Source organism: Pieris napi, chromosome 24 (assembly GCF_905475465.1).
Source record: "Pieris napi chromosome 24, ilPieNapi1.2, whole genome shotgun sequence".
NCBI lineage: Eukaryota > Metazoa > Arthropoda > Insecta > Lepidoptera > Pieridae > Pieris > Pieris napi.
In genome coordinates this window covers 5,916,758-5,934,615 of record NC_062257.1, presented here as the reverse complement: position 1 = coordinate 5,934,615, position 17,858 = coordinate 5,916,758, and the positions used below count along the sequence as shown (strand labels likewise).

Sequence of the window (17,858 nt, the reverse complement as noted above, 5' to 3'; positions counted from 1 at the left end):
TAGATTTAAGGTATATTTCAATTTAGGAAAATATTCAGTTGGTATTGAAATAGATTCACGTATTTTTCACATTTTTTATTTCCAGACATTTTAATACCTCTAGAACTGGAGGTGATATATCGGTCCTTTTTTTTCTAACGCAATTCAAAAGCGTATAAAGGAGATAAAACAGCGTTTGTAGTGTTTTATTTGGCAGAACTTTTTGGGCTATTATTTTCTTTTGTTGACATTCTGTACGCATATAGTATTAACTATACTATATACGTACATTATTATGTAAACTATTATCAATATACACACATAATCAAAACGAAGCAAGATGGCGTCACACCAATCCTTATGACGTAACATGCTTGTAAGCATGTTAACAAACTTAAAAGTTTTAAGACAAAATTTTAACTAAAATAAATAAAACATTTTTAACGAAGCTCCAATTTCCTTGGCTAATTCATTCTAAAAAGAAAGAATTCTGTCTTTCAATTCCATCAAACCGCCTCTCCAGCGGTCTACCTCTTTTTCCGTGTGGACCAAGTCACACCGTTACTTTAAAAGAACCAAAGCAGGAGGGGCTCATGACCCACTATATCCGCCCTAATCGTAAAACACGCTTGACCGTCAAGTCTAGACGCAAGAGGGCGCCAGGGAGTCAATTACACTCATTCCCACTTAGTACTTCGTGTCAAGGGCAAAGATACAAGGACAAAGTACGTGAATAGAATAGCTGATATTTTCATAAAGCTATGGTATATAAACTAGCAAGACTGATTCCTAATAATTTATTAGACAAGATTTAATAAATCCTTACAGACTATTCATTACTAAACAATTGATATTTTACATTCTGTTTAGTATGGAAACGGTTAACATTCATAAATTCGAGAACGCTTCTCTAGGCAAGATGGCGTCGCACCAGTCCGTATGACGTAACATGCTTGTAAACACGTTAACAAACTTTTAGGTTGTAAGACAAAAATTTTACTATTTATACTAATAAAGCTAAGTGGCTACACTAGGCTATAGAACCTATATCAATTGTTATTTTAAATTATGTAAAGTATTGTAAAGATTTATAATGAGAAAACGCTTCTCTAAGCAAGATGGCGTCGCACCAATCCTTATGACGTAACAAGCTTGTAAACACGTTAACAAACTTCAAATTCAAGTTTTTTAAGTGTTAATTATCCTTATTAAATTATATTTAGATCATAATTAAACACTCCAAATTAAAATCCTATATTTCCTCTAGGCTAGGCGATTATTAACAAGTATGCGAAATTATGGTCATCGTTTTGTGTCACGTGACGTAAAAATCAGTCTGGAGAATTAAATCCAGATAACTAAATCTCTTGTCTTGACAGTCGAGTTGCAACGTTCTTTATTTATCAAAATACAGAATCAACTACTAATTTTAGGGTCTGTTTCACAATGTATGGATAAAGTACCAAATAGCTATGCAACACATAAATTATTTGGAAGATAAATTGTGCTATTTGACATTCATCGGACTCAACTTATGATGGACTTTATGTGACGAATAACTCTATCTGACAGTCGTGAAACGCAACAATAGTGTTTATCCTACCAATAAGTAATAAATAGCTAATTTGGAACTTATATAGAATTTATCCGTACATTGTGAAACAGGCCCTTAATTTAATAAAAAGGGGGTTAAATTCAATCAAGGCATGATGACAATCTAAAAGTGCGACAATGGGCACCTGTTTTTTTACGCCCATGCTAAGTGTCGGGTACAGGTGTTTTTATATGTTTTTTTAAGTAGGTAAAATTGTGATTTTGACCAGTATAATACGCGAAATAGAACTAATTTGAGTGTACGACCAACCACAGAAGATAAACCATTCCTTATATGGAAATTGTATTCGTTTTTAAAACAAACTCCCAAGCGAAGTTAGAGAAATATCACTGAATAAATTCAAAGCCCTCGTTAAACGTAAATTAATCAATAAAGCGTTTTATAAATTTGAGGAATATAAATGATCCTAATCCTTGGGATTAATTTGCTCCAGTTCAAACAATTTGTATGACAATACTTGGCGATTAAAAAGAGTGGCGGAAAGTTTCTTGCCAGTTCTTCTTACGCTCTACGCCCTTGACTTGCGAACTGGTAGTAAATGTAAATATACAATTAATTTAACTTCTTTTTGACGTTCATATTAGTGTACTTGTTTACCTATATGAATAAAGATATTTTGAGTTTCGAAATCTTCTAATATAAAAAATTCTCGTGTCGCGGTGTTTGTAGTTAAACTCCTCCGAAACGGCTTGACCGATTCTCATGAAATTTTGTGTGCATATTGAGTATGTCTGAGAATCGGACAACATCTTTTTTTCATCCCCCTAAATGTTAAGGGTCCACCCCTAAATATTTTTTTTTTATTTTTTAGATAAATTTGTATTTTTTTATGCTACAGCGTAATAAAATACATAAAACCCCTAATTTTCACCCCTCTACGACCAACCCCTATTTTTTATTATAAATGATATACATGGTAAAACGACGTTTGCCCGGTCAGCTAGTTTAATATAAAAAAGAAACAAATAAATTAAAAGAAACTTTTATAGTCAGAAAAGTAAGAATTTAGATGAATAATTACTAATAATAGACTACCTAGAATAGAAAAGACAATTTAAGACCCCGAAAGCGTGAACAATTGGTAAAATCAGCGTGGGATGTTGTCGGGAATAAATGACGTGTTCAAAACACTCATCCAGTGACCTCAGACTTAATCATACGTTTTGATTTCTTAAAATAGTTCTGCAATGGATTGCAATAGTTTGATAAGGTAAACTTTTTTTTTATTTAATGTATATGATATCGCTTGCCCCGGGGTACAAAGTCGTAAAAGCAAAATCTATTTATTCCTTTCTTTCTTTTTGCGACTGAGGCGCAAACTAGTTGATGTGGTACTGTCAGAATGACCAGCGCCGTGGAACAGTCTGCTCCTCAGCATAATGCTGAGCCAGGGCCAATTACAACCACAGCACACACGCAAAGAAAGAAAAGGAATGTAATAATACTTAGTACTGGGTGGCGCAAAAGTACTGGCACTAAAGAAATTTGTTTATTTTTTTTGAAGTGAAACTTCTTTATCGGGGTTGGAAAAAAATTTAGTGTAACATTTTTTCGTTACGCGTCACATTTTTCCGTTACGCGCCATGTTGCTTTTTGAAGTCAAACTTCTTACAAAAATATATAATAACGATAACAATGATAGTAATAATTCTATTACAATTAATGAAATTCTGTAATAATCTTTTGCTAAACTTTATTTAACCAATTTCGTTAAGTTGCATATAGTAGATCATTTTTCGAAAAATAAGGTCATAAAGAAGTTTCACTTCTTACGTGTGTATACCTAGTACACGCACACATTTTTTATATGACATTTCCTGTCATTCTGTTGTTGAAAATTGTGTAGTGAACAAATGTAAAATACACTGAAAATAAACATGGACCGTTTTACTCCCCAAGAACGTGGAATCGTGTCCATGTTCTTACGGAATAATTCATCAGTGATAAAAACACAAGTAGTAGTAGTCCGGAAGTAATCCGTTCTATCAACTTAAGTATCACCATTAAAGCATTCCAATTATAACGCTATTTATTGATTTTGCTGGTCACGAAGGTTCTAGTGACCTTGTCATGAGGGTGGACTACGTCTATTGACGTCACTGGTCACAAAATAATTGAATAATACGTAGAGTATTACTAAATAAATAAATAAAGCCTTTATTGAAATAGTTATTAAAGAAATTTAGTTAAAGTAAATGTAAATCTTATCATATTATTTCCTATTAGACGCCGGTTTCTTGATGGTCTTGCTTTTCAGCATTGGCCTCCCCAACTCTTCTCCACAGAGATCTATCTCTTGCTTTCCTCATCCATGTCGCTCCTGCCACCTTTTTACACGCCTTATATTAGCTTCACCTGTATGTATGTATGTATGTAGGTAACCGACTCCTTTGGACTCGATTTTGACCCACTTTAAACGGACAGATTTAATTCAAACTTTGTACACTTATAAAGAATCAGCGACAATATAATAATTTCATAGGTTTATCTCGAAAAAACAATGAAATTTTTTTTAAGTCCACAAAGCAATACGATTAAATTGAGACAACACGTATTGCTGCTAGGACTAAAAAGTGGAAAATAAATATAGTTTAAAAAAACTATAAAACACGCTTTTAAAGCACATCAAACTAAAAAGTGAAAAATAATTCCTAATTTAGGCTGAAAATGGTAATGAACAAAAAATACTGGTATTATTGTGAAAAAGCGTGGTGCCCTCTGTGCCATATTTTTCGTCTATCGACAATAAAACAGCTTTAAAAGCGTGTTTTATAGTTTTTTTAAACTATATTTATTAATGTCATCTTTCCATCTACGATGTTGTCTACCTTCGTAGTCGAGTATTACTAAAAAGTATTAAATAACAATATTCGTATGTTCCGATCAGTGGTATTCAGTACTATACCAGTAATTTTTAGGCAAAAGCCTCCAAATACCTGCTGTTTCCTTAATCTACCTTCTAAATTATCTTTTTGCATGTACCTTGGGCACCAATAGTGGAACAAAACTTTCTAGTTCCACTTTTCTGTTCCTATTGCCATTAATACTGACTCGTAGATTATAAATGACTTTTTTAGGTAATTAAAACGCCTGGCAAGTTTGAATAGATCTTGCCGCGAGTCTGGAGTACCAATCCTTGGAAAGTCAAGGCGTTTTTCAGTGAACGTAGCCACCGTGAAGGCTGAAGTTTTTATTGATTGCGTTATACATTCGAGGTTGACTAATTATTTTCCTAATCCACTATCTATTTCCTAAATCTATAATAAAAAAAACACGGGTTGCACTCCGGGAGTGCCGGCAGAAGTGAAAACTTGAATATTAACGTTGTGCATTTTTGATATTTTGGTATGGTTAGGGAATAATTTTGCACGAATTGCTTTAATTATCAGTATAAAAGTACTATCATTTATGTGGTAGAATACAATATTTATTTATTGCGCTATCGAACACAAACATGACAATTTATATTAGTGCTGCTTGTGGTGACTGGTCGTACTTAAATTCGTACGACCGTGCGTGCTCCTATTTCACCATGCCTCCTGCTGATAGATGACAAGACAAATCTTTGTTTTTAATTTATGTTATTATTATTAATTACTTAAAATGTCACATGGGACATGGTGTAATGGTTGCAGCTCCTTACAAACATTTTGTAAAACAAAAAAAATGGCGATTAAAAAGAGTGGCGGAGAATTAATTGCCAGTTCTTCTCTTCCGTTCTACAGTCTTGATTTGAGAACTGGCAGTAAATGTAAAATTAGAAGCATTTAATGTATATTTCTTTTTTGACGTTCATAAGTGTACATTGTGTTACCTACATGAATAAATGATTTTTAACTTTGACAGTCAAAGCTATGATAACGACATCGAAGGGACTACTCATATTTGGTCGTAAAAACCGATAGTTGTAACAGCCGATGGCGTTGTTAAGCACTTAATACATTCAGCCGGGACCTTTGATTTTGGTCAATATAACTGGTATGTTGTTCTTAACGATGTCGTCGTAAACGGTTTTGACTGTATATTGTTGCACGGCAAAAACTGCCTTTAAAATCTCATCTGAAGAAACAACTTCCTGTGGACGTCTTTCTGCTCGATATGATTTACACTTGAAAAAGGGAATTATAGGCCGTCAAAGCACCATGTCTGCCTTTACTAAAAAAATTGCACTAAGTCTCTCTTACACTAAACATATAGTTATGTATGTTATGTAGTGTATAAATACGTATGCATATGAAACCACACTTTGTATTAACCACAAAATCAAAACAAAGGTGTTCACCGCAATGCAATGGATACTATATTGGTCTGTGTGTTCTATATTTACGCTAGAATCAGAAATCATGCGCATATAAAGATTTTTTATAAGGAACTAATTTAATTTTTATCTGTATTACATTTTTTCTGAATTATTTGAGTGTATAAGCAAATAGACCTTTATCTAGACTCGGCCAAGCGTTGCTGTGGCTAAGATTTTTGTTTTATTACATAGCAGTAAACTATTCAAGAGAAAAGGCAGGAGAACACCAATCCACCATGCTTTTTTGGTGGTTATGCCATTAAATTGTAGCTTATGTGAAACGTTGGTATTTATTTTGATAAGGATCAATGCCTAGGTACGAATAAAGAGCCTTTTCTAGCGGTGGTATTTTAACAAAAAAAAAAATTAATAAAAGGACGCTTATTATGACGTAACTATAAAAGATAGCGACATGCTGTCGCGACATTTTTTATAGATAGTGATGTGTCCTGAAAAATTGTGATACATCATTTTGTTCTATCACTAATAGTTTTCGCAGCGCACGCGATTGAAGGAAGGTATTTGTTTATTTTTTTACACCTTGGGTTAGATTATTCAAGTTTTAGTAAGCATCCCTAATTTTTTGAAAAAAAAAACATAGCCTATGTCACTCGGGAATAGTGTAGCTTGCCAACGGTGAAAGAATTTTTGAAATCGGTCCAGTAGTTTCGAAGCCTATTCATTACAAACAAACAAAAAATCAAATCTTTCCTCTTTATAATATTAGTATAGATAATTATGTATTTATAAGCAATTTACGAGTTAGAAATCATTTAAAACATTTGCAAATTAATTTATTTTACTTATATAAATAACATAGTATTCTAATTGTTTTATTATTATATCATGGATGTTCATAACTATATAAATAAAAATTGATCGCAAAATATGATGCTAAGCGCAAAACTCGACTAGAACAAATTCGAAGCGAACAGTCTATGGGATAGCAAAATGTTCCATATGTTGGTACATATGTACTAAAAGGTAGGCTAAGTAAAAACATATTAAGGCGAAACGAAGTTCTCGGAAGCAGCTAGTTTTTGAAGTAATACTTTAGGCGCGTTATGAAAAATTGATGAGAGTGAAATTTTACGATGCGCGCGCACCGTGACACAAAATTATCAGTATGAAGTTGCCCACAGCTAACGAATTGTTTTAAAACCAGCCGGGCGCCGAGCGTGCGCGAGCGAGATGGGAATAAGACAATCTACAAGTAAAAAGAAATAGAATATGCGTGAAGTTAGCTGCTATGGCAAGAATTTTGAATGACCATAATGACCTTTTAAACAAATAAAGGAGTTTTCATTATTTTTTTCAAAGAAATTTAGAAATGCTTTTTCACAAAGACCTATTGTTACTTAGTTAAAACTTAAAAGGTTATGAAACATACCTTATTATTATTATTAATTAATAATTGAATAATATACTTACTAAATATTAAATATTATTAAATTATTAACGTTAAATATTTATTATTAATATTTTTGTTTTGTTCCATTACTTTTGTATAAGTATCTCTTGTGTAGCACTTCTTGCGTTCATCGTTTGTATTTTGTCCCCTTTACAGTGGTTGCCTGGACGAGATCGCTCGAAAGCGATAAGGCGATAAGGATTATTTTAATTGTATTATCTTCCAACTAGGTGTAAAATGTATATAGTGATTAGGGGTAAAAAGTTAGGTCAGAGACATAACAGGATTATACAGTACATTACGTCGTATTAGTTCAGTCGGTCGATACTCGGCATGCAAGCTGGACAAGTTGCATAACAGTTTGAACACTCAAGATGGAGCCATTGCAGATCTCGTTATACATATTGTGTGTATTTAGTAATACTGTGCAAAGTATTTATTAATCTGTGTAAAGAATTCAAAATTCAAAAACAGCTAGTGTAACAACTGGACATACGGGAATAAACTTAAGTGTTCGAAATTCAAAATAACGCATAGACCAGTGTGACAATGTGAAACAAACTGAAGAGTTCCAAATTCAAAACAGCGCAAAGACAATAGTGCGACAGGTCAATACGCAAACAAACTGAAGAGTTCGAAATTCAAAACAGCGCACAGAATAGTGCGACAAGTGAATACGGAAACAAATTGAAGAGTTCGAAATTCAAAACAGCGTTTAGACAATAGTGCGACAATCTGACATACGTAAAGATGGCGATAGCTTATGTCAGCTGCAATTAAAATGGCGGACTGACGCTTCTCCGCTATTATACTTGCCCCATCAGCTGATATTAAAATGTATGTAAGATATATTAACACTAACCTGGTGTGAAGGCAAATACAAAACAAACACGAGATAGCGCTTATAAATCCCTTTTTAACAAGGAACATCTTGGATATATCTGTCCGATAGGTCCACAGAGGAAAAAGCTATTCTTGAAAATACACAGAAAAATAACAAGGTGGTATTGATCACCTTGAATATTTTAAGTGGGGAAAACATGTTTTTAATATAAAATTACTCAAGAAATAATTGGGTCTAATTGAATTAAAAAATTCTTCTCATCAGACACACAAGTTATCTACTAATGGTTTTAATGTTAATACGTTTTACAAGGCCGATAACGCACTCGCGAGCCCGTTGGCATTAAGTGTCCATGGTATCAGTTAACATCATGTGAGCCACCTGCCCGTTTGCCCTATGGTCTATACAAAAATATCTGTAGCTACTATGATAATTGTCACGTGTAAACGTCAATGTCATACGTCAGTAACCGAGTTTGACAGCTCGAACGCATAGATATTCCACATTCACTACGAGTGCCCGTTCAGTTATACGTGGAGTGCAGCTCAAGGTGTCCATACAGAAAGAAAAGCAAAATAATATAAAATAATAATGTTTTACAGTACTGTTGAAAGCTGTAAAAGCTAAAAAATACAAAGGTAGGCGAAATTAGAACAAAAAAATGAAATTAAAATAGTTCAATAATTTTAATTGAGTATTTCCCAATGACGTATGCATTCGTGTGTTAGAAATCTTTTGTTTATTTCATACAGAGTAATTAATTCGCTTCCGTTTGCTTTGTTATGTAGGCTCCAAATGATAGTGACGTCATCCTTAATCGATCCCGGGCTTTCCCGTTTGATTCCAGACTGAAACAGAACTATGACGGCGATTCGAAATTGAGTAGCGTTTGTATGACACAAAACTTCATGATATTCTTTAGAAAGTTTTGTTTGAAAAACGTTGTCCAAAATGAAAACCTTCCTTTTTGAAGTTTTTAAAAGTGCGTTCATCCTTAATCGATCCCGGGCTTTCCCGTTTGATTCCAGACTGAAACAGAACTATGACGGCGATTCGAAATTGAGTAGCGTTTGTATGACACAAAACTTCATGATATTCTTTAGAAAGTTTTGGTTGAAAAACTTCCAAAATGAAAACCTACCTTTTTGAAATAAAAGTGCGTTCATTAGTTATAAGTTCTCCGTGTCTGATGGCGATTATCATGCAGTTTTGTTATATCAATGGACAGCTTCGAAAGCCCCGAGGTTTTTACACGCTTTATATTAGCTTCACCTGTATGTATGTATGTATGTAACCGACTCCTTCGGACTCGATTTTGACCCACTTTTAACGGACAGATTTTATTCAAACTTTGCGCACCTGTCAAAGATCGATGACAATGCAATAATCTGAAAAAGAAATGAAAAAAAATTAACTAAAAAATAAAACTTTACTTTGATGTGTTTTAAAAAGCGTGTTTTTTAGTTTTTTTAAACTATACTTATTTTATTTATTCCTTCTCAGAACGATCGTTACATTTTACACAAAGCCTTCAATATACTTTGCTATCTCCTTTCAAAGGTTAGCGATCATGTCTACTTTAATTTTGGATGGCACACTTCTGAACAATGACTTGGTGCATTCAAATCACTGTTTAAGATTCTTTAACCAACGTTGGCCAATGCGGCCAGGTCACCCTCTACCACTGGCTTGAATGATTAGTTGAAGGAGCTGGTACTTTTTGGTGTTACGTAAGACGTGTCCGAAAAATTCAAGTTTCCTTTTCTTCTGCGTTCTTCCAGCACGGTATGCAGACCGCATACGAAAGTCTAAGATATTTTAAGCATACTTGGACATAGTCTCTCTTAGCGCCCAAGATTCTAAGCTGTAGAGCAGCACAGAGAAGACGTAAGCGCGTTTTACGTTGTTAATTTAGACGCCTGTCACACATTAATTTTTTTTATTAATTACTTTTTTTTTTAAATAATACCTTTTCTACTGCCCTGCCATTGTGTCCAGGGACTTTTTCTATATCTAAGCTTCACATCACAAGTGTCGTTTGATGATTTGCTATTCTAAAAGAGTACCGAGAGTTTTTTACGCCTGCTTTTTCTCTCGGCCTACACCCTGTCTTCTTTGCCGATGAGTAGGGATGCCTACAAATTGAAATTTAATGACGTGGAATAAGTGATACATGTATCTTATGTTCCATCATAAACATATTTTATTTTTTATTTTTCATCACACGTCTCGCGAAATACGCCCTGGCTACATCTGTAATATTCATGGGCGAGCCGGGACGCAATTCCTCGCGAGACCCGTTCTTGGAGTTTGGTTTGCCGCCTATATATTTAACAATTTTATCGCAGAACCGTTCCAGGCACGATCTAACTAACAGTATCTTTGTATCAAAATATCATTTAGTACCGCAGCGTGGGTTGCTCGATAGACGAAAAATATGGCACAGAGCGCCCCACGCTTTTTCACAATAATACCAGTATTTTTTGTTCATTTAAACTATATTTATTTTCCACTTTTTAGTCCTAGCAGCAATACGTGTTGTCTTAATTTAATCGTATTGCTTTGTGGACTAAAAAAAATTCATTGTTTTTTCGAGATAAACCTATGAAATTATTATATTGTCGCTGATTATTTATAAGTGTACAAAGTTTGAATTAAATCTGTCCGTTTAATGTGGGTTAAAATCGAGTCCGAAGGAGTCGGTTACATACATACATACAGGTGAAGCTAATATAAAGCGTGTAATAAAGAAATACATATTAAATGCTAAATGCTAATTTTACATTTACTGCCAGTTCTCAAATCTAGGGAGTAGAACGGACGAGAAGAACTGGCAATAAACTCTCCGCCACTCTTTTTAATCACCAAGATTATTTTACACAATGTTTAGAAGCTGCAACCATTACACCATCTTAAGTAATTAATAGCTAATTAATAATACAAAATTTGAAACGAAGATTTGTCCTTTAGTAGGAAATACCCTCCGTTACTTTTTTTAAATCGTAAAGTTTTGCACAAAATGTTTGGAAGGAGCAAATATTGCTTAAATTCTGTATATCCCTGGACAGCTAAGAAAACAAACCATAGCACGGTTACTTAGGGAGCGTTCAAGTATTACGTAACGAATTTGGGGGGGAGGGGGGGTTCTTTTGTAAAACATTACGATGCTGGGCGGGGATTGAATTGCGCGTTATTGTTTTCGACTTTCCAGTACTTTACACCACATAATGGTATGTTTTAGGTATAAAGTCACTAGGTGGTCACGAAACGTTTTTCTATACTTGGTACAGTCCTTGAGTACAGAAAAAAGTTACGGCGCGTTACACGGGGGGGCTATAATCTCCAAAAATTGCGTGACGTAATACTTGATAGTTTTAAATGTATGCAGGAAGGGTTTTTGTTTGATACAATGTCATATATTTGTCCCCAATTTGTCCTTGTTTGGACCCTAACGGAAGTTTCAATGAAAACGCTTAACCAACGGCCATTCACACTTGAATGGTTTGCATAACAGTAGGCTGACTTTGGTTCTTGGCTTCATAGATTTGATCATGTTTTTATAGAGGGCAAACGGATATGAGACTCAGATATTAAGTTATACCGACAATGGATACATTGCCGGCTCGCAAGCTTTGCCGACCTTTTTTGGTACGCTCTTTTCTTGAAGGACCATAATCCAAATTGGTTCGGAAATAATTGTATAACATTTAATTCTTTCACATATTATTGTACGTTAATGTCTATGAATCGAATGTCATATAAATGTTTAAGAGTCCGGCTGCTAAAACTCCTATTTAGGAAATCGCTGCGCTAACAAAACTAAGAACTCCTCCAGGCAAAAGTGCAAGATGTAATGGAAATATTGAAGAGATTGAAATTCTGCATTACTTCGAATTATTCACGATGACAGTTCAATTTTTTTTATGGCTCTGGCACGGTTTGTACATTAGCCAGCGTCAAGTATAGGATTGTTTATAATTCGTGCTTGTCTTTTTTTTTTTTTAATTCGACCGTCTCCTCCATGTACGGTTTAAGCACCGCACAGCACCCACCCAGTACCGCACAACCCTCCCAAAGGCCGAGAACAAATTTAAATTAATTTAAAACTTGCCCTCGAACCGGGAATCGAACCCGGTACAGGGGTACCGGTGAGGGCAACCAGCTGCCACTTAATAAGACCGCTAGGCTATGAGGCCCCTCAGTTTAAATTTATACACTAACTAAAAGTCATATTAATTTGATAGTAGCGCCATCTATGTGCCACACTACGAACTTTTCAGTCCAACGATTTTAATATAACTGGGGGCCTACCATGAACTTTCTTAAAACAATCCAGTTGAGATGCAGTTGAGTTTAGGTACCTAAAGTCAATCGCATTAGTTCGTACCATGACCGCCTATAAGCTGAAACGCATTTGCATCGCAAGACCGAATGAAAGAACGATAATTTTATTTGAGGTTTCTATGTAAGTTTTGAAATTTAACTGTCAAACTTACTTCGACAGATGTTTCTATAAAAATAAATAAAATATAAAATTATTTTAAATAATTCATCAATTACAATAAGCTATTATGTCTTAATATATATTTATTTAATATAAAACTATTCTTTTGATATATTTTAAATTTAAAGTTTTCTGGTGCTGTGCAGTTTACACTTATTATTTTTAAACGTTTCCTTCAAATTTTGACAGGAGCTTTCAATATATTTGGTGTTTACAAAATTTCGGTTTCATAAATATAGTTTTACAAGTTGTTTAACTTATAAAATAATATGATGGGGTAAGTATTGTTCAAAAATTGGTTTATTATAAATAAATATCTATATCGAAGTGAATTGCTGATATTAAACTCTTTGCATAAGATATTACAATCAACGAATCAACGAATCGAAAATCATCAAGTAAATAATGATAAAAATTGATTCCTTAATATTTTACAAATTCAATTTATACGTTAACTAATTCATATAATATGAATAATTCTATTGTCTTTACAGCTTAAACCTGACAAACTCGCTGAATTGAGAGAAGGAAATATATAAATGAATATATGTTTATATCCAATTGAACATTGCCTGATTCAAGACAAGACAAGATTTTTCTATCTTGATGGAGTCATCCTAACTAAATAAATACTGTTATTGTAATACTTTCAAATGGCTTATTATTTACACATTATAAATTTGAGAAACACCTCCGTTTTTTTAAATAAAAAGCAGAGGAGAATAATACAATTCATGAACATAATGAGGAAAAATTTAACTATAATAAATATCTACTAGTGATATGGCATTATTATTTATTGTAAATATGATATATTGAGGAATTATGTTTTTGTTAGACATGCCTAAATAATTAATTGAATATTATTGAACCATGTGCAATTATTTGTAGGTACACTGAAATCTTCAATGAGTCAAAGTAGTTAATCTATAATAAATTATAAACTCAATATCTACGAAGTCGGTAGAAGGGCATTGCCGTCTTGTTTCTCATCTCCGTCGATATTTTAATAATTTATTTATTATCACACTCTCTAAACTCAAAATACCCCAAAATATAAAAATTATATTTTTTTTCATATATTAGCCATAGTAGATAAATCTTATTATTTTAACTTTATTAACAAGTTTTAATACAAATATTGAATTTTATAGGTTCTAAACTATTATTTGGACATTTCGATACAAAAAAGTTGAACAAAAAGTAACTTTTTTAGAATCGCTTATCCTGTCATAGTTGGAAGGCGCAACTGTCAAATTTCGGTTCAGCCGAGCGGTCATGGTACGGATTTTCATACAAATTGAACGAACGAAATCTGATAATCGCTAAGGTCACGTGGGAACCTAAACTGTATCGTTTTTTCGATGTCATGGTGCGAATTAGCGATGCATCTCAGTTGTAGGTTGTCAATAGGCTCGCAATAAGAGTTCATGGTAGGCCCCCAGAAAGTGTTTGAAACTTAATATTGATATCGAAATGCTATTGCAAGGTAACCCTGTGACATTTTAAGTTGCTATGGAAACTTGTGGCCCAGTTTTGTGGTTATAAAAACGATGTTGGTGAACAAAAAATAATGAAGAGTTTATACTATCTATATAGAACGTGCAGTAACATTTTTTTTTTTTTGTATAATTTGTTATAACTAATTATTTATAACTCCGTTTTATCTAATTTTTTTTTCTAATTTTTATCGCCTATCTTGCAGACATTCATTTAAAATAAATAATCCTTTAATTTCCTCCTAAGATAATGATTAACTATTATCATTTAGATATTTCTTTTTAAATTTGGTTTGATTTTAAAGTATTTATTAAATACTATAGTATTTATTATAAAACCCACATTTCGTTCAATAAATTATATATTATTATTCCGTAAAATTAAAAGTGTTTATGAAATAAATATTATAATAATAAATCATTAATTTTCTATTAAGATAAACAATAATTATTAACCTTTATGATTTAGACTATATTTTGTAATCGTAGTTATACATTTAATAAATACCAAATTATAATACAATAAAACGATTCAAAAGCTCAAAAAGTAACATATTACTTTTCCTTAACTGAAAGATTTTTTTTAAATCATACTAATTATTAATAAACCTTAAATTTTGCAAAACAAAAATTACCAACTAACTATAATGATTTAGACTATATTTTGTAATCATAGTTATACATTTAATAAATACTTAAAAGTATCCAAAAATATATTTTACTCCGTAAAATTAATTGTGTTTTTGACGTGATTTTCAGAGTGGGTAAACTGAACCTGGTGGATCTGGCTGGTAGCGAGCGTCAACGCAAGACTGGCGCATCAGCTGATCGTCTCCGAGAGGCGGCTAGAATCAACCAAGCCCTATCATCGCTGGGGAATGTCATATCCGCCCTTGCTGAGAACAGCCCGCATGTGCCTTATAGGTAAGCTGTTAAGTTAATAAAAAAAATATGTTTATTATGGAATATAAGATACAGGTATCCCTTACTCCACGTCATTAAATTTTAATCAGTGGACATCATCCATCGGCAAAGAAGACATAGGTTGTAGGCCGAGAGAAAAAGCCGGCGTAAAAAACTCGGTACTCTTTTAAAATAGCAAATCATCATACAACACTTATTTTAAAACAAATATCGCAAATTAATTAGAAGGAGCCTGTCTAGCACTAGTCCCACACAGCTTTTCTTTAATACATTTCTTAAATTTAAATAAGAGATAAAAGAGCCTCTGGGATTTTATTAAAGAAAAGTATCCCTTGTCCCAAAAAAGAATAACTAACTTTAGATAGTCTAGTACGGGGAAATTGCAGCCTGCGTTTGTTCCGAGTATTTATGTAAACATATACAATATACATACATAATATTTTCATAAATATATTGCGAGAGAAAGGTAAGTATATTAATTTCCTTGAATTTATCTCTCAGAGATTCCCTACAATAATAAAGTGCCGCTACAACCTGTTCGTTTGCTATCCTTAAAACTTTTTTATCTCTACGATATTGTGCTAGCTTTATGTATTTTTTTTTCAGGGATTCGAAGCTGACTCGAATCCTGCAAGATTCTCTAGGTGGGAATAGTAAGACAATTATGATAGCGAATATTGGTCCAGCATCATACAACTACGACGAGACTGTAACTACGCTAAGATATGCCCACAGAGCTAAAGGTAATATTTCTTTTCAAATTAAAACACAATTCCGGCTCGAAGGACCAAAATGAAAGATTCTTGGGTTATCGGGGTGCTTTAAATAATAGAGGATTTTATTTTTACTCTCTATTAACCCGCGTTAAATAAGCGAAATAATGAAATGTTAATTGCTATGTAACAGTTGAAGAGAGTACCTACGTCTGGCTGTTTTAATTAAAATTTTAATGAGAGAACTTTTTGTCTCGCACCACTAATGTAAAATTACCCTCAAGTAGGTATTATTGAATCAATTCGACTTAGGGTCCTTCAAAGAGCGTACCAGGACTCGCGTTCTCTGGCGTTGAATGTCCAAGGTATCACTTAACATCAAATGAGCCCCCTTTGCAAGCAGTTATAAAAATAATAGAAAATTGATATAGAGATTCTCAGCACTGACTTACAATAATATTTCTTTCACACACCCATACACATATTCACACACCCACAACCACTGATGCTTTAGTATAATCATAGTATGTAGTCATCTCTTTGTATATTTTCTGTCCGCGATGGAACTCTTCTACAGTCTTCAGTGCTCCTTTTGTTCGGAGTAATACCTGCAGCTGAGATTCATCATCGGACGTCGAGGCAGAATACGAAAGCCAACCAGTATCACCTCGATGTCCGTCGTTCCACAACTAAGCGTTTTATAAGGCAGTTTTTGCCGCGCACCACCACTAAGTGGTGTAACCAATTCTTAAAAGGCCGGCAACGCACTCCCTAGCCCTCTGGCACTGAGAGTGTCCATGGGTGTATCACTTAACAACACATGAGCCACCTGCCCATTTGCTTCTTGTAGCATTAAAAAAATCAATTATAGGCACCAGCCTCTCACAAAGACGGTCCTGCAGCATATAAACCCGTTAACAGCAATTTGTGAAGAGGCAAAAAAATCCATTATTTAGAAATGAAATCACATCTGCTCCACAGCATAATGCTGAGCCAGGGCCACAACAACAACACACACACATTACACACTTAATATGTACCTTATTCCTTTTTTTCCATAATTTTTTTTCCAGTGGCGTAATTATACCATTTGGGACCCGAAATTCTTTTAATGGTACTCAGTTTAATTTTAATAATCCTCGAGATTTTCATCGTACATGTTGTATATGTCCCACTAATGGCCATCTCTTAGGTGAGAGGGAATGGTCTGTAGTCCCCACTCTAGCCCAATGCGTATTGGGGACTTCACATTCATCCATAGAACATAATATCTCTTGGCTTCGGGGCCCGTGGCATTTTGCCAGCCCTGCCACCCTATTGTTACGCTACTATGTGTTTCGTGGTAATAAATGTTATGGTCTATGTCTAAACCAGCGTCCAATGATGATAGTGAGAAGTTCCAAGGTTATTTCCAAATATTTGCAGCAATCAAGAACAAACCAGTCCGCAATGAAGATCCGAAAGATGCCAAACTACGGGAATATCAGGCGGAAATCGAAAGACTACGGTCTCTCATCGAGCAACGAAAAGCGATTGATAAACGGAAAAAACCACCACGAATACGCACCAAGGCCACACCTCAGGAGTGTAAGTATTAATCGACAAGTTTTGAGTCATATAAATTGTTTGAACTGTAGCAAATCAATCCCAAGGTTTAGGGTCATTTAAGTATTCGTCAAAAAGGCCCTATCCCAGCACGAATTGCTGTGTCAGTGTCTCGGGGTGGACTGCGGGGCGCAGTGGAGAGGCGCGTCGCGTCGGCTTGTAATAACAATTTGTTATGTAAAACATTAAATTAATATAATTTTATCAATTTTTTAAGAAAACCGTCCTTGGGGAGCGGTCAAGTATTACGTAAGGGGTAAATCTCTGCAAAATATCCCCCCCCTCCTTTTGTCAGCAAAAGTAAGTCAAGCTCTCAAAAAGAACGTATGATTTTTTGTAGGAATCCTCGAAAACGCATTTCGTTTTCAAGCATAGACAATGTGTGGGTAATATGTGTAAAAAAGTAAATAATTACTGTTGACGTACCCAAGGACCGATCGGGAAATTCATTGAATTGACTGACA

The 17,858-nt window shown here is 34.0% G+C and overlaps 1 protein-coding gene and 1 long non-coding RNA gene across 3 annotated transcripts in view; both read left to right on the top strand.

The window, feature by feature from the left end:
• Positions 1–17,858, top strand: part of LOC125061731 (kinesin-like protein Klp68D) — a 66,594-nt gene that overhangs the window by 44,661 nt on the left and 4,075 nt on the right. For both annotated transcript variants that reach the window (XM_047667308.1, XM_047667307.1), the window contains 3 exons: positions 14,912–15,076; positions 15,683–15,819; positions 17,215–17,376. In XM_047667308.1, coding sequence (XP_047523264.1) covers positions 14,912–15,076; positions 15,683–15,819; positions 17,215–17,376 — 464 coding nt within the window. The remainder of the gene's footprint in view (positions 1–14,911; positions 15,077–15,682; positions 15,820–17,214; positions 17,377–17,858) is intronic.
• On the top strand, positions 12,738–13,307 carry LOC125061734. The gene is made up of 2 exons (XR_007119073.1): positions 12,738–12,930; positions 13,148–13,307. It is a non-coding gene; the product is annotated as an uncharacterized LOC125061734 (long non-coding RNA).